Raw genomic sequence first — 26945 nt, forward strand, 5'->3', positions numbered from 1 at the left:
TTAAGGTTTAAAACAGAAAATACAGAATGGCTTCATTTTATATAAAAAGCCCCTTTTCAAAAGGTATTAAACCTCTAAAGGCACTGCAATGCAAAAGAACGTTATGAATACATTAATTTGAAGACATTGTCTGATGAAACATCAGAGAATACAATTTGCAGATAAGACAACGGCCCAACAGAGACGTTTTGGCATACCAGGAAACAACACACTTAAATAAATAATGTAAAAACAGCACACTTTGGCGCAAGTCTCTTTGTCTGTTCGATATACCTTAAAGACAGTCAAATCGTCTCAATCCTAAACATTACATTTCCCCCCCAAAAAACATTACAAACATTACAAAGAAGAGAAAACCCTGCTTGCCTGCTCAGATTGTACGAAATTGAGCAATGTTTTATTTGCTTCAGGAAAAAAAAATCCTGACTAAGGTTGTGGGACAGAAGTCTCAATAAATATTGGAGGATATTGGATTTCTTGCAACCTACAGCAGTGTGCAGGATTCTTCCCTTTTCTTATTATTTCTTGTGTTCAGTTCAACTGTCTGCAACCATTCAGGTGTGTGAAGGCTGTTTGTTTATTGTCCAATAAAACAATAAAGACCTTCTTTCAGATTTTAAGATTTAAAGTAATATTGCTTAAAATACTAAACTCTCGACCAGTAAAACCTGGGAAAACCTTCAAAACATTGTGCAAACTTTCAATGAATAACTTGTCTGATCTAGACTGGACATGATTTATATCCCACTGAGATGTCGCTGAGATCTTTAAGATGTTGTGAGAAAGGGTTTCACGTTTAAGCCAAATGTCTTTGAAAGTTAAAACAAGGCACACTAATGTCCTGGTGTAGTCCAAGTCATTTAGGATCGTCTCTGGTGCAGTGAGCCACAGCTTTCATGAGAATTCAAGTTTCTTTATTGAAGAACACACTTTTCCTTATTGCTGTATTTTCTACGCCTTGCCTCCAGACCTCTCTCCAGTCTCTCATCCTCCTCCAAAGCCCTGCACATACAAAATACATTCAGTGCATGAGTCTAATTTCCAGTGCAACAAAACACACTGTGACTAGACTCACCCTCTCTCTTTTGCATCCATGTCTCTGACCAGCTCGTCCCGCTTGTTGACCAGTGACACCAGTTCCTGTAGCAGTAGCTGTTCTCTGTGCTGTTGGGCCTTAGTTTTCTGCCAGTCTGATGGATGAAATATGGATATTAGTGATATGATTGTACAGTGATGAAATACTGCTTCAGCCATAGAGGAAATAGGTAGGTAAAAGTTAAAAGCATTAATAGACCAATATATGGGCCAAGCTGATGTTCTTTCTTCCACTTTGGCAGAATCCACATTAACATTGGTATTAATTACATTTGGAACCTGCAAACTTTTCACTTTTTTGTTGGTTTTAGGAGTACAATCTGAATTTACATGACAAATGAAAATATGGAATGTGTGGAATACAGATGCACAATATATCGGTAGCATACAGGCTGATATTAGATAACTGAATAATTAACTATGTTCATTATTTTTACATTTATATTACCTTGGCTGCTCAAGTTATGCTTTAAAAACACTACTTTAATAGTTAACAGATAACACGGCTTACCTTCAGTAGCCATCATCGCTCTGAGCTCTCGAGTTAGCAGCTCAAATCTTCTTTCTAAATCCTGCTCTTCTTGCCTGCAAGGATAACATCATGAATATTTATTGATGCAGCTGACATTGTGTCTTACATATCAATACATACAGCAGCTCCAGATGGTCTTGTCTCCTGATCAGAGCATTCTTCTTGTTGACCAGAGTGAACCATTCCTCAATCAGCTTCTCTTCTTCATCTTTATCACTTCCTGTTAAAGAGATAATGTGGCATATCATGCTGTATTTCAAGAGTTAATTTGAAATCGGCTTCATTCTCTCCTTCCCTCTATATGAGTGTTTTTCTTACCCGTCTCCATGAGCTTTCGGAGTCTTTTCTCCACGACTGCAGCTCTGCTGTCTATGTGCTTCTGTTCGGTTTCCAGGGCCTGAAGTTCACTCAACACATACTGATTGGTGTCCTGCAGACACTGGCCAGGAAGTACCACAGGGAGACATACATAAAACCAGACGAGCAATACAGACAGAGAGAGGAAAAGACAGTGAAAATGAATGAAGATTGAGCGAAAGAGAGATGGATAGAGCCAGATACAGAGAATAAAAGACCAACATTGATAAGACAGAAGCAGACAATGGCGTACCAAGATAATGGAGAGGAGAGGAAAGGACAGGCTTGATTTAACTAAAAGATTTATAAAAACAAGGAAATTAAACATGGGATGGTAAGAGCTTGCGAGTCAGGGGCCGGATTCTGAAAATTCTTGTTAAGAATTTCATAAGAATGTTTTTGCAATTCTGGAAATTCTGGATTCTGAATTCCTTTTTTTTTCTTAAGCAGAAAATGACAGGCTTTGGTGTTATTTGACGGGTATAGGCAAAGTTTCATTGATGACATTGATGACAACATGAAATGTTAAGATATGTTTTTGGGAATACAAAATATTCATAACCTTAATCTTAAGTTAGAAAACAGGAAAAAAAAGCAGTTTTATTCTTAAGAATGTTTCACAAATCTGGCCCCAGAATTAGAGAATTATGATGATTATTGTAAACTCAGAAAGATATTTTCTAAATATTTGACGTGCAAATTGGCACATTTAGTTTTAATTTGTTTTCTTTGAGGTTTATCCAGAAATTACACTTGATGAAAGACAAAACACTCCAATTGTCTCAAATACCGAGGGCATACTGACCATTGTCTCATTATCTGCTGATTTAACATCTTGGTTTGCTTCCTGAGGTTCTGCAAACACATTAAATGGCAAAAAAGTGTAAATCAGAGTGTAAAATACCAAATCTTTCCAAATTCAATCATTTTTTTTGGATATTAGGAAGCTGTTGAGGAAGGTTACCAGTTTCAGCACTTTCTCTGGCAGCTGTTGAGCCATTAGTTCCTTCAGCTGTCAGTTCACCTTTATCTGACTGTCGGAGGTTAGTAGAGAAAAGACAATTAGATCAAATATTAACACACATAAATGCAAGGGAAGGGTAAAGTTGATGTCTTTTACCTCCTTTGGCTGCTCCTTCGAATCGGTCTCATCCATGGATTCGCTCTTCAGTCGCGACCGCCGTTTCTTCACCAGATCCGCATCTCGTATGTGGCCAAATCCTGATCTGGAAGCCGCTGAGTTTGATCGTGGCGGGGCCACAGGAGTCTGCGCTCCTCCCTCTGTCTCCTTACTGCCCATCTCTTCCACCTTTCCTGCACGTTTAGTCCGAGGTGGAGGAACAAGAGCTCTGTTTGGCTTAGCCGCAGTGTCACTTCCCTCCTCTCCCAGTGAGTCCTTGCTGTTGCTGTCTCCTGACAGAGCTCCAGCTTGGAGCCTCTCTGCACAGAATTTGGCTGCTGCTTGTACATCCGGCCCTTGGCTTGGCCTGGCTACTGCATAGCTGGACTGACTGTTGTTCTGCTCTATCTGTAACACACTCAGCTCCTGCCCAGTGAAGTGTGCACGGATTTGGCACAAGTACGTCATGACAATCAAACGATCTGGCACAGAGAGAAGCACCATGTCTGAGGGCTCCAGCAGACGAGAGATTCCCAGTGTTGCAAACCCATCAAAAGCCTAAAAGAGAAGCAAAAATGGGTAGCACAAATGATAAGGTTTGAGTTTATAGTTAAAAAATATCTTTATGTGGCACAACTGCTTAAACCAAACTTACAGCTTTGTTATTTTGCTTTATGTTGTGAGGCTCCAATGCATCAAAGTCACTGAAAAACAACAACTAAGTCAATACACAATAACAAATATTTCTTTTATGATTAATTCCAATTATTTCAGTAATAATTCTCATATTATGAACAATAATAGGCTATAAATGTACAATACTGAAATTCTAAATGATGTTTAAATAAATGTATATGAATAAAATGCTTTTATTTTATTTATTTTTTTGCAATTATTTTAAGTTTATTTAGGTACCACAACATTGTATTGTAAAGTATGAACAATCATATTATTTTTTTTATACAATTTTGCTAAATATTACATTTAACAGTATAATTAAAATATTATTAAAAAAAGATTTTAGGAGAGTGATGGCAAAGGTAAATTAAATTTAAAAAGGAGCAAATTAACATCAACAATTAAATATCTAATATCAACCAATTTCTGTAAATGAAAATATTATTCATTAAATGATATGGTACAGATACAATGTGTATCACTGATTTGTTTGTACTTGAAGCAAATCATATTTTTTTAGGCTTGTGCACATAAATTGAATCATACTAAGAAATAATGAGTTTGCTTTGAGCTAGGAATGAATGACATAAATCAGAAACTCACATTATCTCAGGGTGGAAGTGATGTAAGATGGCACAGAATGCCAGGCCGTTACGCCAAGAGGTGCTGAAGTTTGTGATTTTTACTCCCTTATAGTTTTTAGTGATCTCTTGACACCACTCCAGCAAGGACTGACTGGAGGTCACCAAACCAGGACTGGGCAGTGGACTGGCAAACTGTATAGTGACAAATGGAAAGACAAACAAAACAGTGTTAGACAGCATTTAGAAAAAGTGATAAATAGTCTACATTTTTACAGGTACTTTACATATAAGACAAATTCCACATACATCCCATCCAGGCACTGCTGAACCCTCTTTAATGGATTCATCCATTGTTTTTACTATTGCAAGGTCCATTGGTGGTGGAATTATTTTCTTTTTACTGCGCATTGGAGGCACAATCACATGGGATGAGTCTGCAGTGGTCTGGCCGTTAACCTGCATGCTGCCTGGGCTCCTAGATGGCGTCTTGCTCCCTTTAGCCTCTGGGGTTACATCAGAGGACTCCTTTTCCTGAGGATGACCAGACCTATCAAAAGGACAGAAACTGTTATACATACTGACATGACTTACAAATTTTGCCCTGTTATTATAAATACACAATTTCTCATCATTAATTTTGTTTCACATGGTTTTGAATTTAAATGTCAAATTCAGTGTTAAAGTGAAAATTAAATTGTTCTGCTAGGGCTTCCCGTTCTGCAATGCTTAGGACATTTTGGGTTGATTTGAGGTTAATGAAAAGACATGCAAATATTATTACACTACTGCTCAGAAGTTAGTAAGGCGTTACATATACATATAGATATGTAAGATTTTAAAGAAATTAATACTTTTATTCAGCATTAGGATGCATTAAATTGATCAAAATTGACAGTAAACATTCATAATGGTATTCATTAAAAAGAAGTCATAAACAAATAATTTTCTATTCGAAACTTTTTTATTCTTCAAAAAATCCTGAAAGAAAAAAACATACCACAGTTTCCAGCAGCACAAATGTTTTTAGCATTTATAATAATAAGAAATGTTTCTTGAGCACCAAATCAGCATATTAGAAAGATTGGAGTAATGGCTGCTAAAAACTCCGCTTTGCCATCACAGGAATAAATTACATTTTAAAATCAAACAAATTCAGCCGTGATTTGACTTCTTTCAAAAACATAAAAAAATCTTACCAACCCCAAACTTTTGAACGGTAGTGTAAATTGTGCAAAGAGGTGTCAAATTTTAGGCATCAAACTTTAAAGCTGTAGATGACGTTCCAGACTTTAAAGGAACACTCCATTTTTCCTATTTAAAACTTGACTCTTCTGTAGTTACATCGTGTACTAAGACCGACAGAAAATGAAAAGTTGCGATTTTCTAGCCCGATATGGCTAGGAACTATATTTTAAACAGGAAAAATATAGAAACTCTTTGGTCATTTTTGAGCGAGATGCTAACGGTCTAATCAGATTCAATGATCTATGCTAAGTTAAGCTAAAAGTGCTACCGCCAGACCCAGAAATGTTTCTTGAGCACCAAATCAGCATATTAGAAAGATTGGAGTAATGGCTGCTAAAAACTCCACTTTGCCATCACAGGAATAAATTACATTTTAAAATCAAACAAATTCAGCCGTGATTTGACTTCTTTCAAAAACATTAAAAAATCTTACCAACCCCAAACTTTTGAACGGTAGTGTAAATTGTGCAAAGAGGTGTCAAATTTTAGGCATCAAACTTTAAAGCTGTAGATGACGTTCCAGACTTTAAAGGAACACTCCATTTTTCCTATTTAAAACTTGACTCTTCTGTAGTTACATCGTGTACTAAGACCGACAGAAAATGAAAAGTTGCGATTTTCTAGCCCGATATGGCTAGGAACTATATTTTAAACAGGAAAAATATAGAAACTCTTTGGTCATTTTTGAGCGAGATGCTAACGGTCTAATCAGATTCAATGATCTATGCTAAGTTAAGCTAAAAGTGCTACCGCCAGACCCGGAGATCGGCTGAATGGATTCAAAAACGGTAAAACTCAACTGTTTAACTCTAGGGGAATTGGAAAATGAGCCTATTTTCAAAAATAGTGGAGTGTTCCTTTAAGTCAAATAATATAATATGGCAAAATACAATTTAATTTTAGACTTTACACTCCACTCAGACTTACAATTCATCAGGCACTGGAGATGGTGGTCTATCCTGCTCTATTTGAGCCTCTTCACTTCTATCAACACTTAATTCTGGTTCTTCCTTGTTCTCAGTTTCAGCTTCTGTTTCTGTGTTCTCTGTCTGGTTTGTGGGCTTAACAGCTGGTGTATCTTGGCACTCCCTTTCAGCTCCCATACATTCCAGCTGAATATTTTGTTCTTGCTTGTTTAACTGGACATTATCATCTAAAACAGCATTTCTAGCATTGGCTTCTCTGTGGCTATCATCTATCTTAATGCTCTCCAGTGGCACAGAGGGAGTCTGAGACTGACTGATGTCAACCTTCTCATCTATCTGCTCTGGAGAAATCACTGACGGTGGAGGTCCGAGTGTTTTTGTAATCTCAGTCTGATCTAAATATGGCCTCATCTCATCCACAGGTGGTTTCATGCTAAACTTTAGTTGCATGGGAGGAGATGGAGGAAGTTCAAAATCAGACTCGCAGGGGATCAAACGTTTTTTAGTGCGTGGAGCAGGAGCTGACGGCTGTGTCGCCTCTTCTTCGGCCATCTGACGAATCTTTGCTAACAGAATGCTCTCCTCCGAGAGGTAATCATCCTTTAGACTGGAACTTTCTGTACTTTTTGAGGGCTCACTGTGTCTTTCGAGTTTAGGAGAAGGAAATGGCCACGGGACCACTGAGCTCCTTGGAGAAATGTCCTTCCCGGAAACAACGTTCTCATCAACGTTTATATCTTTCGGTCTTTCTGTGGCTGCTACAATAATAATTTCTGATGCCTTGGTGATAACTGGGCTGCTCTCTTTTTCCATCTCAACTTTTGAAGTGTTGTTTATACACATGGTTATGGTATTGTCTCCCTCTAGTGGTGACAAGTTATTCTCACTTGTCTCTTTTGCACCATCTTTGCATATCTCAACAGTCTTTACAGCTGCTGTCTCCATAGTTACATGTGAAGGAGTGGTTCCTTGTTCATTGCATTGAGGAACCACATGCATTTTAGCAGCTGCAGAGCTACTATTTTGATTGATGGCATTAGGGCCGATTTCCTGTAAAGGCACTGGGGGTGGTGACTGCATACTCTTGTCTTGACATGGAGGGAGAACTTTGCTAGCAGGTTGGAAAATAGTTTCCGTTGGTGTAGTGTCTTTTAATATAGACCCAGATTCTGGTGGAAAGGCAGTCTGAGGCGATTCCGGTTTTTGTATGGCTGTGAAATCTCTTGGTGATATTGGCGATATTGAAGATTCCTCTGGTCTATGAGAAATGGGACACCACAACATGAGATCAAAATGTTGCACCTTACCAACTGGGTTATTACAGCGTGCAAAGGTTTTTCAGTAAAAATGCAATCAAGTGAAAATGACACAATCAGTTCCAGCACGGGGATACAAACAGCAGCATTAGCCCACAGTCACCGTGTTTTCTGCTAACAATTTTTGCAAGCTTGCAGCAGCATTTGCAAAATAGACAAACAAGCTGCGAAGTTGCTGTTTAGTCCTTTTTGAAAAACCACAGAGAACCCAGAATTAATACAATAGGAACCAACACAATTTGTTTCATGCTCATAGTATATACACTCACTACCTCTCAAATATTTGGGTTTGGTAAGATTTTTCGTCATTTTTTAAAAAAGACGTCACTTATGGTCACAAGGCTGCATTTATCTGATCAAAAATGATTACAATTATTACAATTTAAAATAACTTAAATATATCTTTAAATGCAATTTATTACTGTGATGGGAAAGCTGAATTTTCAGCATCATTACTCCTGTCTTCAGTGCCACATGACCCTTCAAAAACCAATCACATATGCTGATTTGGCGATCGAGAGACATTTAGTTTCTAACATCATAACTACCTTGACCCTTTCTTTTGACCAATTTAATGCATCCTTACTGATTAAAAGTACTAATAAGTACTAATTGTCTTACTTGACCCCAAACGTTTGAATGGTAGTGTGTCCCATCACTTAGAAGTCTAGTTGCCCTGTTGAAAAATCCAATATGCTGGTTGTTTTTCGACAGGGTGGCCATAGGAAACAGGACACATTAAATGCACTGCTTGATGTCAAATGGAGCCCTTGTCACAGACATATACAAATAACATAATGCATCGGCTAGAATGCTCGAATGTCAGCCAGACAAAACATTGCCAAAATCGTGCCATTCGTGTAAAGAGGGTCATAGAAATGAGAGGCAGTGCAGGCAGAGGTAATGTCCCATGCACTTACCCTCCATCCATATATAGCTCAGCAGACCACACTGTTCCTAAGTCTTCCTGACCCAGTTCAAATTCCAGCTCCTCCTGTGAACCCTCCGACTCCGCCATAGGCCTTAAATCTGCTGCTGTTATCTTGCCAGGCAGAAGTTCTTCATGTCCATTTCTTTTAGGGCTTTCGTGCATTTTTATTTCCTCAAGGTTTACCTTGGTCACCAGACCATCTGTTCCCACAGATCTGGTTTGCACCTCTTTCTTAGCAGTTATGTCTTCTTCTTCCTCCAGAGGTAAGCACGGCTCTTCATTCATCTCTTCATTTGATAGCACACTCTCAGACTTAAATTCCACCATCATGCATTTGTCATTTGTTATTGGTGTCAGTATTTGGGTTTGCTCATTTGCTGCTTTCTGTTTAGAAGGGCTTCCTTTATCTTGGGTCTTGAAACTCATAGATCCGCTTTGAGTTTCTCTGGCTGCCAGTTTCAAACACTCTACCAGGCTCATGGCTACAGGCTCGGAGGTCTGAATATCTATCTGTAACTCGCCAGAAGGTAACAAATCCTGGATTATTGATTCCTGAGGCTCATCGTCAGTTGGATGCTCAATTTTGGTGTCAGAGAAGGCCTCGGGAGGGAGAATTTCAACCACAGATCCATCGTGATCATCCAAAACTGTGTCATCTTGAACATCTGTTTCTGTTGTGCTTGGCTGCTGTAGTATTGATGTCATGGTCTCATAACTAAAGGATGAGGACATTTAAATATGATTACATTACATCATGATAAAACAAATTCTTTCTATTCGCAAAAGGGGTCTTTTTGATATGACCTCCATTCGTAAAATGGCTCTTTTTGAATCACCAGCCAGTATTCAATCCAACTGGCAAGCTCCTCCTTAAGCCAAGCTTCTCATCACTACAGGACACCACAAGTGTGGATGCAAAAACTTCCTTGCAAATGCACAATCACACCTAATAACAACCTTTCAGTTTTTCAGGAAAACTAAATTATAGCCATGCAGATGCCGTGGCAAGAGCAGCTCTGTGTAAGCCTCAGAATCATCCCACACTTACCCTTTATACAGAACACCGAAAATCCCCCGTATGAAGCCTACAGATACTTCTTCCTGGTTAGAAACGGAGTCATGTTCCTGTATGCAGGTGTCCACGTTTCTGTCTGTTCCTATTTCAAGCTTAAGGCCAAGTTCGGTTTCTGAACAGACACTGACAGTCTTCAGGTCTTCTTTAGGTCCAGCTTCAGTTGTCCAAATAGTCTCATTGCCAGTTTGCAGCATCTTATCATCTGAATCTTCCTCTTTAGTGGTCTTCTTTTTATGGTCTTCCCTCTGGCTTTCTTTGTTGGCATTTTTATCTAGTTTGTGGTGGAAATGGGACAAGGTAAAGGAATCCTCTTGCTCCTTAGGCTTGGTTTCTGATGTTTCTTTTCCATGTTGGCTGCCATGGACCAAAAAGTGTAAGTGACAAAAATATTCTTTGAAGATCAATGTTCTCTCGCTAACATCTCAACTCCCAGCAAGTAAAACAGATGCTTACTTTAAGTTCTAATAGAGATGCATTAGAAACTCAGGCAGAGTAAAAAATTTGCAATGTTGGAATATTAAAATATTAAAAATATCAATATACACAATTGATCAAACGTATGGTGAGATACGGGGTTGGTAAGATTTAAAAAATTTTTTTTTTTGAAAGAAGTCTCTTATGTTCACCAAGGCTGTATTTATTTGATCAAATACAGTAAAAACATTGTGAAATCCTTCAGAAATCATTCTAATCTGCTGATGTGGCGCTTTATAAACATTTATTTTTGTTATCAATGTTGAAAACAGTTGCTAACATCTCAACTCCCAGCAAGTAAAACAGATGCTTACTTTAAGTTTTAATAAAGATGCATTAGAAACTCAGGCAGAGTAAAAAATTTGCAATATTGGAATATTAAAATATTAAAAATATCAATATACACAATTGATCAAACGTATGGTGAGATACGGGGTTGGTAAGATTTAAAAAATTTTTTTTTTTGAAAGAAGTCTCTTATGTTCACCAAGGCTGTATTTATTTGATCAAATACAGTAAAAACATTGTGAAATCCTTCAGAAATCATTCTAATCTGCTGATGTGGCGCTTTATAAACATTTATTTTTGTTATCAATGTTGAAAACAGTTGTGCTGCTTAATATTTTGTGGAAATCATGTGGATTTTTGGATGAATAGAAAGAACAGCATTTATTTGAAATATATTTTTTGTAACATCATAAATGTCTTTACTGTCTCTTTTGATCAATTTAATGCTTCCTTGCTGAATTAAAGTAATTATTTCTTTCAAACAATCAGACAAAAAGTCTTACAGACCCCAAAGTTTTGAACAGTGGTGTAGATATGGACAAAACCATGCAAGCCCAGATAGTCTGAAGTCCACACAAAAGTCCAAGCAGTGAGGTTAACAAACCTCATGCACTTACCCCCTATCCAGAACCTCTTTTTCTGGTATCAACTTGCCCATGCTAACACCTTCATCACTTTTTTCTTTTGTTTTCTCCTCTACCGCAGCCCATAACACACTCTCTTCCTCAAATGTGACCTTTTTCTTTAAATCACTTCCACCAGACTCTGTATCCAGAGACAGGCTGGGCGTCAGAGGGCAAATTTCCTCCAGATGCACTGAAGTTCTTTTGTCCTTTTCCGTTACAGCAACAACAGGGGAGATCACAGGAAGTGGAGGCTTCATACGGACCGGTATACTGACTTTAACAGCTTCTTTTTTCTTCTCCTTGATAGTCTCAGCTTGTTGTGGTTTAAGGACAATGGAGGGTATCGGCTGTTGGGAATCTGGTTCATTTAAACTGAGATTTTCAGCATTGACTTGGATAACGGCTTTTTCTTTGCTGTGAGGTAAGGAATAGGGTTTTTCACATTTTACTTACCTTGTTTTGATCAAACATGCATTAACAAACCTTTATCCACATACATTTGCCTGCTATAACGCTGGTATGAATATGAAACCAATGTTAGCACAAGTTTATATTAAAATCATCAAAGAATGACTTGTTAAAACTCTCTCTCTTATTGACACATGAGAGTGTACAAAACCCCCAAAAGACCATTTTAACACACTTAATTGTATGAAATGTGCAAGCATGCAAGCACTTGGCCATGGCTGAACATTTGAGACCAACTGGCTCTTACCCTGTTTCTAAAGATTTTTTTGAGGACATTTCAGCTTTATTTTCTTCTTTTGGCATCTTGTCAGATGTTTTGTGCTTATTTATTTCTTCATCCCTTGCTTCATCCTCCTGATCTTTTACTTTCTCTTCCAGAGAACTCCAGATTGGCACTTCTGCTTGCGCAAGTGAATGGATCTCCACACTCTTCTGCGTTAACACTGTGTCGTCTGACTCCTTCACAATCAGCTCTGGTTTTGCTGGTTGACTGACTGCTGGAGTTTGTTCTAAGATGCATTTAAGGACTTTGGGCTCCAGGGGTTGGGGATGAATGGGAGGAAGCTCTTTAGGCAGATCTGATATTTCAGGGACACCCCTTTTAAGGCTAATGCTTGGCCTTTCAAGTGGAGTGAAGGCCATTTCATTTTGACTGAGAGAATGACAGGGAAGAGAAGAATGAGACAGGAAGAAAATTGTTACAGATAAAGAAATGAAAATAATTTAGTATTTAGTAAAAACGTTAGGAAGTTCATCTACAGTTTTTCTGGAGAATAATGTTGATGATGTAATTCTACAGAAGTGCAATTTTGTGGTTGGGGAAGAAGATATAACCTATCTATTCATATCACTGAGGCAAGTTAGTATATTTAAAATGTGTTTGTTATCTTTAAAAGTGTGTTATCTAGAACTGTTCATGACGCCAAAGTGAGTTTTATGTGCCTAAGTATTCAAATGAACACCATTAGAAGACAGATAAGGGTTTACTGAAAGAGGAAGTGACCCAAAAGAGGAAAGTTCCAGTTTGCCAGTTTGGGAGTGCAATAGTACCATGCGAGCAGCACACTCACCTTTCCTGGATAGTTAAACTCTTGTCCAGATGATCCTTATGGGACTGTTTCTCTCTCAAACTACTGTTGGATTTAGATGCAAGGACTTCTTCCACCCACACTTGGCCTTTTTCCCTGGGAAGATCTATAAGTTCTTGCTTTAGACGTGATGAGCTGGATAAAATGTTGGGGATATTGTGTTCTGTAGGGGTAACCACAGTTGAGGCAAATTTCTTGATTATCTTGTCCTCATCCGACTTGTTGAGGTCGGCACAAAGCAAAGCACCTTTCGCGTTCTGTATGCTCGGTTCCTCTTTTGGAGAAACTTCCCCTGCTGATTCAATTTTTGTGTTTTTTGGTTGCTTTAGTAAGTCATCATCGGTTATTGAAAAGGTTTGAACCAGGCTAGAATGCATTGGCTGTTCAATGGCAATTTTGAGTGGTTCTTTCTCAGGGCGTTTGCCAACAGTAACATCTTGAGAGGTTATGATCACTTTATCGAAATCGGCCACTTTAAAATCCGGCTCTTCCTCAGCCAGTGGTGGTTTCTCTGCAATAAAAACTAGATTTTTCTTCATATGAGTGGAAACTACTGATGAGGGAGCTGTTGTTGCTGGAGCTGAGAATGGGTGTGGAGGAGGGACATTCCCAGTATCCAGTTCCTCAGATCTGGAAGCGTCCACAGACTGTACTCCAGATGACTTGCCAACAGGCCCAAGACTGGGGGACAAAGATACTTGGTGTCAAAGGTGGCAAAAAATGGGGTGAGATGCCAAAGCATGGCAGTATTTGGCAAGACTAGATGCAGCATTTCCTTAGAGAGAGCAGTTTGTGCCACAGCGATGTTAGTGGCGAGAAAACAGGACAAACAAGATAGATGCAGAATTGAAGTGGTGAGGGAAAGCATTGAAGAGTTTAAACATTTGCACAGTGTAAACTGACAGCAGGTGTAGGCAAATGTCATGGTCTGTTTAAAATAGGCTTATCACAAGGTCATGCATTTCCCTATTGTTATTAACGCACTGTTTTTCTCATTAAAAGGGTTATATTTGGATTTGTGTCCATATGAAGTCCAAAACACATTCATACAGAAACACACAAAGTACTAAATGCTGAATACACCTCTGCAAATCAGACTGCAGACTAGGTGATATTACATTTTTAAAATGTAATTATATAGTTAAGATTGATGTTAGTGAATTATGCTTGATGCCAGAACAACTAATAATTTTTAAGTGCTCACTTTTTTACAGCCATGGCAGGTTTGAGCTCTTTTCTTTCAGTGCTGATGGTTTCAGGTTGATGGAGGGAGGAAGGAGATTGTTGATTAGCAATGCTAATGCTGCAGACAGTCCGAGAAGGGCGATGCTGCTCTGTTTTGGGCTCTGAGTTCTTTAGTTCTTCAGCAAGTATATCTGTTGAACATAACAGCAAACTGAATTAAAATGAGTAAAAGCTAATCAGTCTTAATCTATTTTATTTTCAATCATTTTCAGGTCATTTACTTCATTAATGACACAAGTAAAGAATACTTATTCACCTTGTAGAAACGGGTTTGTTTGATCCTCCTCTGTAAGTGTGTTGAGCTCCCTGGGTATCTCTGAAAAACAGTTGATATACAATCATTTAAAATCATTTTTATTAACGTATAATGGGTTTGATTCCGTTTTGATTATTAAATTCATCTTTAAAGACAATCCTTCATTTGAAATGACATGAGTGACCGAGGCTGTCATAGAGTTTTATGCAAATAAGCAGCAGTATCTGGAGAGAGATTTTGGACCAATGAGAGTTCCCTGTGGGTGGGACTATCCAGCACGTAAATTAAATGTAAATTAAAGCAAATAACAAAATATAGTCTAATATATAGTCTAACATAATCTAGTCAATTGTAGTGTTCGCTAGTTACAACACAACCGAACCTATTAATCATAGATGTGATTTAATCGCAAAATAAGTCTCCTAATACATCATAACTGTTAGACCTATCACCAATCAAACTAGTTCTTATTACTGCATCTTTTAATGAAAGCAATAGGCAGTTAATACCTGAGAGAGTAGAAGAAGATTGAGTTGAACAGCAGGGAGCAGCAGTGCAGGCATCAGTGGTTGACAGTGCAAGAGCAGGGGTAGAGGAAGAGACAGCTGCTGGGGTAAAAGAGGCAGGTAGGGGTTTGCTAATGGGGTAAGAGACAGGGACAGAGGGAGGTAGAGGTGGCTTGGGGAGTTGACTAGAAGTGCAAGATGTTTCGCACAGAGCTTCAAGATCTGGACTGCTCAGCAAAGGAACAGGGGTCACAGATTCATTTAGAGGGACACTGAAGAAGGGAGATGTAGAAACATCCATCGTCTGTTCATTTAGCTGTGTAGATACTGTGAGGAAAAGATGGGGAAAAGACAAAATATATACATACATGCATGTATATATTTCAGAAACATATGTTATGTTTATATATTAAATATATTTACATATAATATAAATTATATGAATATAAATATATACATGTAAATATTTTCTAAATATATACTGTATGTGTGTGTATTTATATATATACATAATAAATATACACAGTAGACACATATATTACGTAAACAAAAACTTTTATTTTGGATGCGATTAATCGTGATTAATCGTTTGACAGCACTAATATATATAAAAGAAGTAAAACAAGCAATGGAAAAAATTAATGCTGTCATTTTAAATTTTTATGATTTCTGACCAGTCTTTAGAAAGCGGGATTAAATATATTACATTTATTTTAGTAATATGACATTTAAATTTGAACAAATAATGTTCAAGATATTTTATTAATATCTTGCATTTGTTAACTGTACTTTAGTACTGCTGCTTCTACTGTTTACGTGCAGTCTGGAGGATTTCTCAATACCTGGCACAGTGCCAGCAGATGGGCGCTTAAGCATGTCAGATAGAGAGAGGGAAGAAGTTTTGGGCTCGAGGAGGGGGACAGGAGTGGGGGATACAGGGCGAGCACCGGGGACAATCTTGGGCTTAAAAACATTGGTGCGAGGTGCTCCAAAAGAATCTGAGACAGAAGTGCAATGACACAAAAAAGGACGCAGACCACGTGAAAGAAGACGATTAGTCAGAGATGTAGGAAAAGTGAGAACAAGAGAGACAGTGGCTGAGAGGAAATGAATCTGACTTCTCCAAAAGCAATCTTAAAGAGTCAAATCAGACTAACATACTGTTCCTATTAGAATTATAAGAAACAAACTTTGAATTGCATGTAATCTTTCAATGTTTAGGAATCATGAGTCTGTACCTTTCAGGAGCACAGTGGGAGGAGAGGGAGAGTGAGAGAGGAAGGGATCGGAAGGAGAGGAAGGAGAAGCCCGAGGGAGTTTGAGCAGAGGATAGTCAGAGGTCACGGGACCCTCCAGAGGGGCCTCGGAGCCTGACAGTCTTCTTTGAAAGGACACAGGAGCTGGACACAATCACAGAAGGAAAAATAGACAGAGAAACTATACAAGAAGTCCAGGCTTTGTTGAGAAATACACAGATGCATAAGCACTTTAACAATGGTAATTGTTTGTCTGGGTGAGGTTTGTAAAAGAATATTTGCATGGACCTTCTGTGAAAAAACTCATCCATGTGGATGGCAATGAATTCACACTGCAGCTAAATATAACTGTCGCTCTTCATTGGCCTTAAATGTGGTTGTCACTCTTCAAACTTTGCAAAGTGTATGTGTCCATAGTGATTTTCAGTTCTCAATTTTCTGAAAGAATTTCTTTTACGCCACATACCCACATAACCCTAGAGCCCTAGAGCACTTCATATGATCAAAGAGATTTTCAAAACAACATTTTGGCCAATTCCTCCATGTAAACACAGAGGTGATGACTCAGATGGGAATGAAATCAGAACCACATCCCTTGTGTTTGTCAAAAAAACAGTAGGTCATTTAGCCAGAAATTTGCTACTGGGTGGAGAGAGAAAAATACAGATAAAATAGCTAGCACCGGTAAATGTGGATATGACATCACTTCCATCAAGTGACATCACATTTCAAGTGAAACAATTACCATTTGGGTAGGGCTTTAAAGAAAAGTAAGACTAACAACATGCTAAAGTCATTAAAAAATACTACCTTTCAAAAGTTTGGGGTCAATAAGAATTTTTTTAATGTTTCTGAAATACGTCTCAAGTCTATGCTCACCAATACTGCATTTAAATATTGTTACAATTTAAAATAACTGTTTTGTATTTGCATATTTTGAATAAAATGTAATTTATTCATGTGATGGCATTCTAATTTGCTGATTTGCTGCTCAAGAAACAGCTGTGCTGCTAATATTTTTGAAGAAACTGTGATACAGAATTCTTTGATGAATAGAAAATAAAGCATTTATTTGAAATAGAGATATTTTGTAATATTATAAAAGTCTTTACTATTACTTTTGATCAATTAAATGCATCTTGCTGAATAAAATAATTAATTTCTTTGAAAAAATCTCACTGACCATACACTTTTTAATGGTAGTGTAGCTGAGATTGTGATTTTATTAGAAAAGAGGAACTTAAACCTCTATTTGAAGGCTGTGCACACTGTTGCCATAGAAGCAGTATAACCGTTTATACAAATAACTGTAGTCAAGTAGGAATGCCAGCTAGATACCAATGGTACAGCGACTTGCTGACTTCCAGCGGTTTAATTTAAGTCTATCTGTAATACCTGAGCCAGGGGACGGCTGGAAGATTTTGGGCAATGCTGGAGGGAGCAAACCAGAAGCATTTTGCTCTGTGTGGGAGTCAGGTGGGGCCTGTGGCTGGGAAAGGGGTGGTGGACGTGCTGGTCTGGAGCGGGCGGGTGAGGGCATGGTGCGAGGGGTTGAACTGGGTGGGGTGGGTAAAGGTGGACGTGATGTCAGGTCATGGTTATGAACAGTGCCAGGCACTGGGCGTGAGAGGACACCACCAGCAGGCCTGTCCTTACCACTGACTGAGGTTAAGATGGTGAAAAATGGTGGGAGAAGGACAGCAAAAGAAAGAAAGAGCAGAGGGAAAGGGATGAAGCAAAAGAGAAAGACAGAAGAGAGCGAAAGGTCAGGAATGTATCATGAAGGATGAGGTTACAGCTTCATAAAAGACATTTAAAGGGTTATTTCACCCCCCAAAAAATCATTATTTTCTCACCCTCATGTAATTCCAAACTTGTATGCTGTTATTTTCTGTGTAACACTAAAGGGGAAAACAGTCAAAAAAGTGGTGCTGTGCTGTTTAATATTTTTGTGGAATTTGTGATAGATTTTTTCAATTGAATGCACCCTTGCTGAATAAAATTATTAATTTCTTTTAAAAAATCTACACGGTAGTGTACATTCATTTCTTTAGTTTTGAGAATGTGAATGTAAAGCCTGAAGTATTATTTTGCCACCATTTAAGTAATGCAAATTGTCTTTCCAGTTACATTTTTGGTAATAATTATGCATTGTTCTAAAATAATCTAATTAAATCGAATCGAAACCCAATTTCAGATTTTACATGAATTCAAGAATCGTAACTGAATTGTTGTCAGAACTGAACTATTTACACCCCTACTGGCCACTATGTTTTGTTAGGAAAAGTTATATGAAAACATTTTAAAATTCCATTTGTGTTCCAGGAAAAAAAGTCAAGTGGTTTGTAAAAATAACATAATTTTTGGAGGGGTGAGCTACTCCCTTTAAATTATAATTAAGTAGTTCAATGAAATTCATGATGAAATAATGCGAGTCAAAGCAATGCAGGAACAAAGGATGAATGTGATAATCATATGCAACAAAACCACATCAGTGAAAGTTCATCATCCTGAAACATTTTAGTAAGATGTCATTTAATGGAAATAATTAATTGGACGTGGATTCATAAGAAGTTCAATTTTAAGGAAAAAGATATGAAAATGATCAGTGATGTGATTAAAATGAAAAGACTGTAAAGAAGGAATATGCAAAGAACACAGGTAAAGGTTGCTGTTACCTATTGCTGAAGGGCTCTTTAGAGATGCAGATCTCTTTTCTTGGGAGTGTGTTGGTCGAAGAGGAAGATGGGGTGCTGACAGTGAGAGAAAGAGAGAAGAAGAAGTCGTAGCATGTGAGGAAGCAAGGGTCACTATAGTTAGAGAAAATAAACATGCATCATTAGTGAATCATGCAAGTCCTGTGCAAGTGGACAGAGGAATAAGGATGCAAGATAAAGAATACAGTAATGTGTTTTATCTATACAGTGGGCTCATAAAGTCTGAGACCACTAGTGAATATGCATTTACAGTACTATTTAGCATTTGTATAATGCTTTACAATTTACAAGTTTTCATTCCAAATGATCAGCATGACACTAGCGCAGAATCTAAAATATTTATTCTTCATTAATGTTTTGGATTTCTCAGATTCCTAAAACGTTATTTCCAAGGATAAATTAGACGTTGAATCCCAGATTTTCTCGTGAACAACATGTGTTGATTGTTTTTTTTTAAATACCTGGTACTGCAGTACTGAGATTAACACCGGTACTAGATCTTTTATCCTCTTCTTCATCACTCTCATTAAAGTCATCTAGGTTCCCAATATCCGTTGGCTTTACACTCATCAGACTGGCAAGACTTTGCATGTCCTCATCCCTATGGAGGAAAAGAATTGGTCAAGAGGTACAGGTTCATGGCTTCATTGAAAATGCTGTGAAAACTTTACTGTGTGAGTAATGTATGTGTCTTCATTCCCAGTCAGTCAGCCATTTTAGAGCTTGCCAGACTGTGATATGCTTTCCATTTTCATGCCTAGGAGACACCTAAATGTCTGAGATTGAGACTTCTTTTACTTTATTCTAACCCTGTGTGTTTATTTCTGGATGATAAGTGGTATTGTATCAACCATTATGGGCTGTTTGTTTTATCTAAATCAATACATGTATAGTTTTAGAGGTTCATGAACAGGTTATTTGATAGATGTTCTAATGGATATTAGACACAAAATTCTATTGCATTACTTTATGCTAATGCTCTACAATTACGCTCAAAGCTCAAATGGCATTATTTTAGATGCTCAGGCTGTGATTTGAGAGTTCGCTGTATTGTTTTGGAAAATTCTGCTCTGCTTCTTGACCTGCACATGTCAGGGAATAAACCCTCCCCAGTGTTGAACAGCAAACCCCTGACCGGGCAGGCAGCCACTTGTCTTTTTAGATTCAAAATGCACTTTGCACTCCAAATATTTGTAACTGAAATCAAGTTTCGGTGCAGGCACAAAATTAAGCTTGCTGTGGTCAAATTAACAAATTATTCAATCTAGATAATTAAACACCACATGAAAAGTGCTATAATAACTTCTTGAAAAAGAGCTCCATGTGGATGACTCACGTAGCTTTCCCCTCTTTGAGGAACACACAGGATAAGGAGAGCTTCAGCGTGGCCTCCACCACCTTAACCGACAGAGGCTTCATTTTGAGCATCAGGTCCGTCTGTGAGTGTGTGGCACTGGCAAACTTCTTCATGTTCAAGTCCACAGACGCCAGAACTTTCCGACTGCCCTTTGCTGTCTCCTGTAGAACATCAGAGAAGGTCAATGCAGTTTAATTGAACTAGTAGAATAAACATACTTTATTCTTTTCTTTTAACACATTGTGTTTTTTGTTTCATTTTTACAGTAAAATAATAATAATTTCAAATAATTTAAAGAATTGTTTTACATAAATCATATATGTATTATTAATGAAAACATTCAAAGAAATGTCACCTGAATTTGAATAAACTCACATTCTCAATGAAAAATGTCCACTCTTTGTCTTCAAACTCATCTGCATGTGGGTCCTGTCAAACAAAACCATGATTAAAATGTACTGACAAAAATTATAGTTCAGCATCTATCAGTTAGTATCCTTAACAAGCTGTGTATTGCATAAATATTTAATTAATGCAATATACTCTATATATTGTATAGCTAATAATAAACTGTGATAGGTGTCCCACCCTGTAGAGTGTGACGGTAATGTCCACATTCTCAGGTACAGGCCACACCACCATTCCCCTGTAGGGGTTTTTGATGCCTGGCTGCCATGAATGAAGCTGATGAGAAAATAAAAGATAATGTCAGTCATGATAATCCATATTGGACAGCAGTTGTAACTAGGCATGGGCCGATTACCGGTTTCAAGGTATACCGCAATTTGAAAATTTCACGGTTTCAAAACCGCTAATATTTTCCGTTATACCGTTCCTGCGGTATGCTTTGTTTTTCATGTCTCCTCAAAGACTGAAAGTGTAGGAATCCCTCAGGTTGAGTGCAGTGTAGAGAGTAACACGATCCTCCTCCTCCTGTTGGTGCGAGCCAGCGGTAAGTCACGTGTGTGTAGGATGGACGAAATTAAGGAGCTGCCCCCGGAACTTACGCGATCGGCAACCAGACGTTTTTTGTGTTATTGCAAGTCGTCTCTGTTCTGGACTTGCACAAACTGTGTTGCAATGCTATAGTTTTCCAAAATGTAATTTATGTGAAAATATGAAGTCTGTAAAAGCCCGTTAACACAGGCCAGACGCTGAAGACGGACGCACAGAGAAAAATACTGTAGCAGGCAGATCACTCACTGTTCATGATGCACAAACTATTGGAAGAAAATCCTCAATATTGATTTGGGGGTTTATATGAATGTGCTTCTGAGGGTAACTGACTGTCATAAACCCCCAAATCAATATTGAGGATTTTCTTCCAATAGTTCGTGCATGGGTTATTATTAAATCAAATTATGTATATGAAATTATATAACTAAATGATATGAAATTATATAAATGATATGTATATGAATTATATAACTAAAATTAAATAACTGTAATTACAGATTTAGGTTAATTAAAGATGTCAGTCTTTATTTTTCTTCTTTTTAGGAAAAAAAAAAAAAAAAACTTATACTCTTCCTAATATTCTGTATGTTGCTCAAAAACAAAATATATTGTGTTCAGCGGAAAATTTTTTTTTTTTTTTTACCCAGTCATTTAAAAGTAACACATTTTAGAGCTGTAATAACAATACCGTGACACCGTGATATTTTTTTTGCGTAAGGTTATCATACCGTCAAAATCTCATACCGGCCCATGCCTAGTTGTAATCATTGTAAGCACTTGTAAATCATTGTAAATAACATATTGTTATAATGATCATTTAAAATGTCAGTACACTCTTCTGACTGAAAACTTCCTGGACATAGTCATAAACTAAATTACACCAGCTTTCAAACACTTGCAAATAATTTTATTTTTTTCCAGATAAAATTATCTGGAAAAAAAAAACTGGATTAAATTGGATTCATTAATTAAAACATTAATTAATCTAAAATAATATTAGTCAAAATATTTTATTTGACAATTACCTTCGAACAAATGCGTCTGTTCCTTCGTGTCCACACCACTCTCAGTTTGTCTGGTTGCCTATAAAATTATTTAAAAAGAGAGTTGAGTGGGAGCTTACAAGTTCAATGATAGTCCTTTAATTACTATTGATGAAGACGCCTACAGTGACTCTTTCTGTCTGTGCTTAAAATATCTGGATATAAATATAAATCCTATACAAACTGATCTTGAAAGAGCCACTGTGGCATTTCTGGTGTGTGTGTCTCCAAAAAGCTACAGGCAGTGTAACGGATCTTGTGATCTTGTCTCCCAGTGTTACCCCAAGGCAGAAAGGAATCAATAAATGCTGCCAACTGTTTCAAACCCCACACAAAACAAGAGCACATGATGCAAGGTCTTGCATACAAGATAAATCCAAACTAGAGAAACTTCTTGTTCACAAACAAGCACACAAGAACAAATAATCGATTGAGAAACTTTCTGTCTTGCTAGATAACCAAGTTTTAATTTGGTGTCTACTGGAACACGTGGAATCTATTACTTTTACTGCCCTGCATTGCTACCTATGCTATGTAAAAACGTAAAAGAAACAAAGATTTTAAAGAGTTCCTGTCTGTTTATCGAGGGCACAGCACCATGCAGACCTAGACAAGCTTTATATCTGATATCCAGAACATTATGATGATATACAATATTGCCAGCAAAAATGCAAATCAATGTGCAGCTTAAAACAAATAAATGGAAATCGCCTTTTCCAGGTTTGCACTTTATATGTATGCATTTGGTTCCTAAATAAACTTGCCCTTTAATAGTGAATTGTTCTGAAGTGAGCCCATTGTACACTTCTGAGCTGTTCAGTCAGTGTCATGCTCGCTGCATTAAGAATTGGAGGAAACTCAGCAGGGTCACATGACCAAGCTGAGTTTGGCTCACAGCACAAGGGGTGTTGGCCTCTGATCTCCAAACTACTAAGTCTCACTGTGTTTACAAACAGCTGTTCACATTTAATAATGGCAGCTTATTATTTTGTGATATAAAAGCTGTCATTAAGCTTACACAAACACTGAAGGAAACAAAAAACAATTTTTACATTATATATAAAAGTTTGGGGGTATATAAATTTTTTTTTTTTAAATGTTTTTGAAAGAAGTCTCTTATGCTGACCAAAGCGGCATTTAATCAAAAAAACGGTAAAAACAGTAATATTGCTAAATATTATTTCAATTTAAATGTTTTCTATTTTAATAAACTTTAAAAGCAGATTTTTTTTCAGCAGCCATTTCTTCAGTCTTTAGTGTCACATGATCCTTTAGAAATCATTCAATATGCTGATTTGATGCTCAAGAAACATTTCTTATTATATTCACAGTTGAAAACACCTTCATATTTTCGTGGAAACCATGAGCATTATTTCAGGAGTTCAAATGAACAGCATTTATTTGAATGAAAAATATTTTGTAACATTATAAACATCTTTAGTGTCACTTTTGAGCAATTTAATGCATCCTTGCTTAACAAAAGTATTCATGTCTTTCAAAAAATAAAAAATAAACCGAAATAATAATAATAAATTGCACCGACTTTCAAACGGTGTATTTACTCTCTCATGATGTTCCATTTTCTACATGAAATACAAAATTATGTTTCACTCTGTTCATCACACAAAGCTTCTACATAGCTTCAGAACATTTGAAATATAGCATATGAGTCACATGAACCACTTTTATGATACTTTTATGGTGCTTTTGCTTCCGTTTTAAAGTCCCTGTTCATTCTAATTGCATGGAAACTCATGGCCAGTACATGAATACAGATTTCTACTTTATCATTTCATAAAAGAAAGTCAAACAGGTTTAACAGGGAACAATAAATAGTATCCCTTTAAACACATCAAAATGATTCTTAATGAATTGGACCCATATGTAAATGTCATAGTCCTCCAGTGATGTTCACACTGATGTTTGCAAAGGTAAACTTAAAGGGTTTGTTCACCCAAAAATGAAAATTAGGCTGGGTTTTACTCACCCCCGATGCATCCTAGGTGTATATGACTTTCTTCTTTCAGACGAATCCAGTCGGAGTTATATTAAAAATGGTCTTTGATCTTTCAAGCTCTATCGTTGCACTCAGCGGGTGTTGCATTGCTTCAGTCCAAAAGACCTGAAATAGTGTCAGCAGCAGCATGAACCGCTACACAAAGAGAAGCAAGACCCAGCTCTTACTCAGGTTACAGCTAGTAATAGCAACAGGGCAGAACGGTCTAAAAGGATAAATTAGGAGGAGAAGAGAGGGCCGTGGGTAGAGCACGGATGGACGTAAAAATAGACTGCCAGCCTGGTTGGAAAATTTATTTTCTTTCTAAAATGCAGTCCTTATTTTTTCATGTCACTTTGACACGTGAAACAAATGTCACAGATAAACACACACGTGCTCACACACACAGTTCAAGTTATATTACCCCATCAGAAGCTCAACCGCTGTGTCATCTTTCAGCTGTCTAATATCTCCAGCTCACACCCTTCTCAGCTATGGCAAAACATCAACAGACTTTGACCCACTGGCAGTATATGAAAATCACAGCTATACTGTAAATCATCTCACAAGATGATTCGCACAAGATCTGACGTGTTCACAGAAATGCATATTCTTTCGTTCCTTTCTCCTTTTGAAACACTCTAACTGCTCTATTGCTTTTAAAAAGTCGTACTACAATACACATGTTTAGGTCAGCAAAAGAAACCGTGAAGCTGTGGCAAAGATACAGGACGTTCTTTCCTCATAGTGTTGCAAGAGGATCTAGGACTTTCCACATCAGCCGAAAGCTCATTAGGCGATAACAACAATTCCAACTGCTCAGGTTTACTATTAACTTAACCTTTCTTTCCAACAACAATGTTGAAAGGTTGAATATGTATTAGTATTAAATAATAAAGAATGCATAATATATAGAATTTAAAATTGCTGAAATAGAGATCATTTACATCACCAGTAAAATGATGCAGGCTATCTATGATGGAGATAAATCTCAGATAGTGCTTAACACTAATAGGCAAAAATTACAATGAGTGTTTCAGTTTCTCCTACAGGCAGATGACAAGCCATTGCATAACGGAGGGTTGCTTCATTTACCAGGCCATGACTTGTTCAGAGAATAATGCCAATAGTCAATATCACCAAAATGATGAAAACCTCGCTCTTGTGCACTGTGAAATATGTATATTATTGTGTATATTGTATATATTGTGTGTACACTGTTTATAGTGGGTATTCTGTATTTTATATTGTCTCATACTGTCGGTCACTACATAACTGCAATGTTGGTGACCGTCTGACCGATGTATCCAAGATTTCCACTCACTGTAGCACTTGTGTATATGGTTTACTAACGATAAAGTGATTTGATTTAAACACACACCTTTTTGTTTGCAGTGTACTTGTGATTGCAAAACAATGTCTTTCTCAAATCCAATCAGACTGAATTTCTTCTGATCAGGATAATGATCTGATATTCTTCTGATGAATTTCTTCTGATCAGTCTTTGATCATAGATAAGGACAGATAGATAAAGACACGTGTCGATGAATGTGAGGAAAGAAACACTCCCTGTTAGTGTCAACAGCTGTCTCTTGATCAAGACAGGATAGAGACAGCAATAATTCAATTACTGAATTCTCTCATCTTAACATTGTGTTTACATGGAAAGTATGAACTTTTAGGGGGAAGAATGAAATTGAAATTGAACTGAAAATGAAAATAAATTAAATATATTGCATAAAACATCATTTGACTTGTAACGTGTTAAAAACAGCAGTAAAGTATTTTATGAAGTATGTCATGTTCCTGGCTATTTAAGGGTGAAGTCATGAGCAAAGCTCTTTAAAGCTCTCACATATAATAGGCTACATGAATAAAACATAACCGAACAATGACAACACCTAAACAGAAAGGAAAAGCAATACCACCCAGTTTAAAACACTGAAACAATATATAGATGCCGTCGACACAATAAACAGTTTATAGGAGTCAGGTAAATAAAACTCAAAAGAAGCAGCAGCACTTAATTTGCTTATAAGTGAGTATGATGGATGTTATTAATATCTAAAGTGTTGACAGCACGAGTGATGGGAGGCGGAAGTGGGGGTGTGTTTCTGTCAACGTTCTCCACTATATTTCAAAAAACATTCCTAAAATCGACTGCTGTGTTAATTGTTCTATTCACAATCATTTACAAAAACAGCGCTACAGTAAAATAAGATACAGTGTGTGCGCATGGTGCCGTTTCAGTCAGAAGAACCGCCCTTCAGCACTGCGTATTTAGGAAGCACACGCGCTATAACGGAAAATAAATCATAACTTACCATTTCTTTGTACATTCCAGAACAAGTTCTTGATACGAAGCCACGAACTGAAATTTAGTGGCTTTTTTGCCAACTCTTTGTAATCTTTTCCACACTGAAGTCATTCTTCTGTAGAAAATGCAGTATCCGCGAATGAAGTCAGGCGCATGGAAATTGTATTTTTACAGTCCCGCCAGTGGACAAAAAGTAAAAAGTCCTCAAATAGATGGCTGTCAAGTGGCTTGTGAAGTGAAATGTTCCTGCTGAAGAGCACGAGCTGCACCTCATGAGGCTCAGTACCACCGAACTGTCGCCATCGAGTAAAGACCATTTACGGGAAACTACTGCATCACGTTACACACCAGAGCGAGAGAATCTCTGTGTATTGCAATTAGTTGCCTTGGTGCCAAAAAACAACATGTGTGCGTAAAGAATCTAGAGACTTAATCGGTTTTATGTTATGGAGCTTCACGCGATACGAAATGCTTCTAAAAAGCAGCTGTCTG

At 37.4% G+C, this 26945-nt stretch overlaps 1 protein-coding gene across 11 annotated transcripts; it reads right to left on the bottom strand.

Annotated features, from left to right (window-relative positions):
- Positions 1 to 26945, bottom strand: ehbp1l1b (EH domain binding protein 1-like 1b). 11 transcript variants are annotated; one of them, XM_016528346.1, is made up of 30 exons: positions 26461 to 26945; positions 22123 to 22180; positions 20729 to 20824; positions 20516 to 20569; positions 20120 to 20301; positions 19245 to 19384; positions 18745 to 18819; positions 17462 to 17728; positions 16049 to 16210; positions 15653 to 15808; positions 14814 to 15137; positions 14305 to 14364; positions 14008 to 14179; positions 12786 to 13484; positions 11963 to 12367; positions 11239 to 11661; positions 9833 to 10213; positions 8774 to 9499; positions 6539 to 7795; positions 4673 to 4913; positions 4386 to 4558; positions 3760 to 3808; positions 3105 to 3662; positions 2949 to 3018; positions 2790 to 2839; positions 1946 to 2057; positions 1748 to 1847; positions 1607 to 1680; positions 1076 to 1190; positions 1 to 1002 (listed from the first exon to the last, which is right to left on the bottom strand). In XM_016528346.1, the coding sequence occupies exons 1-30, from the start codon at positions 26562 to 26564 to the stop codon at positions 915 to 917; spliced, it is 7371 nt and encodes a 2456-aa protein (XP_016383832.1). In that variant the 5' UTR covers positions 26565 to 26945; the 3' UTR covers positions 1 to 914. The 11 variants fall into 11 exon arrangements, with proteins under 11 accessions (XP_016383832.1, XP_016383831.1, XP_016383834.1 ...); XM_016528345.1 differs by having other exon boundaries at positions 1946 to 2066; XM_016528348.1 differs by lacking the exon at positions 17462 to 17728 and having other exon boundaries at positions 1946 to 2066.

The sequence above is a fragment of the Sinocyclocheilus rhinocerous genome, unplaced genomic scaffold, assembly GCF_001515625.1.
Source record: "Sinocyclocheilus rhinocerous isolate Xijiao unplaced genomic scaffold, SAMN03320098_v1.1 scaffold603, whole genome shotgun sequence".
Lineage (NCBI taxonomy): Eukaryota > Metazoa > Chordata > Actinopteri > Cypriniformes > Cyprinidae > Sinocyclocheilus > Sinocyclocheilus rhinocerous.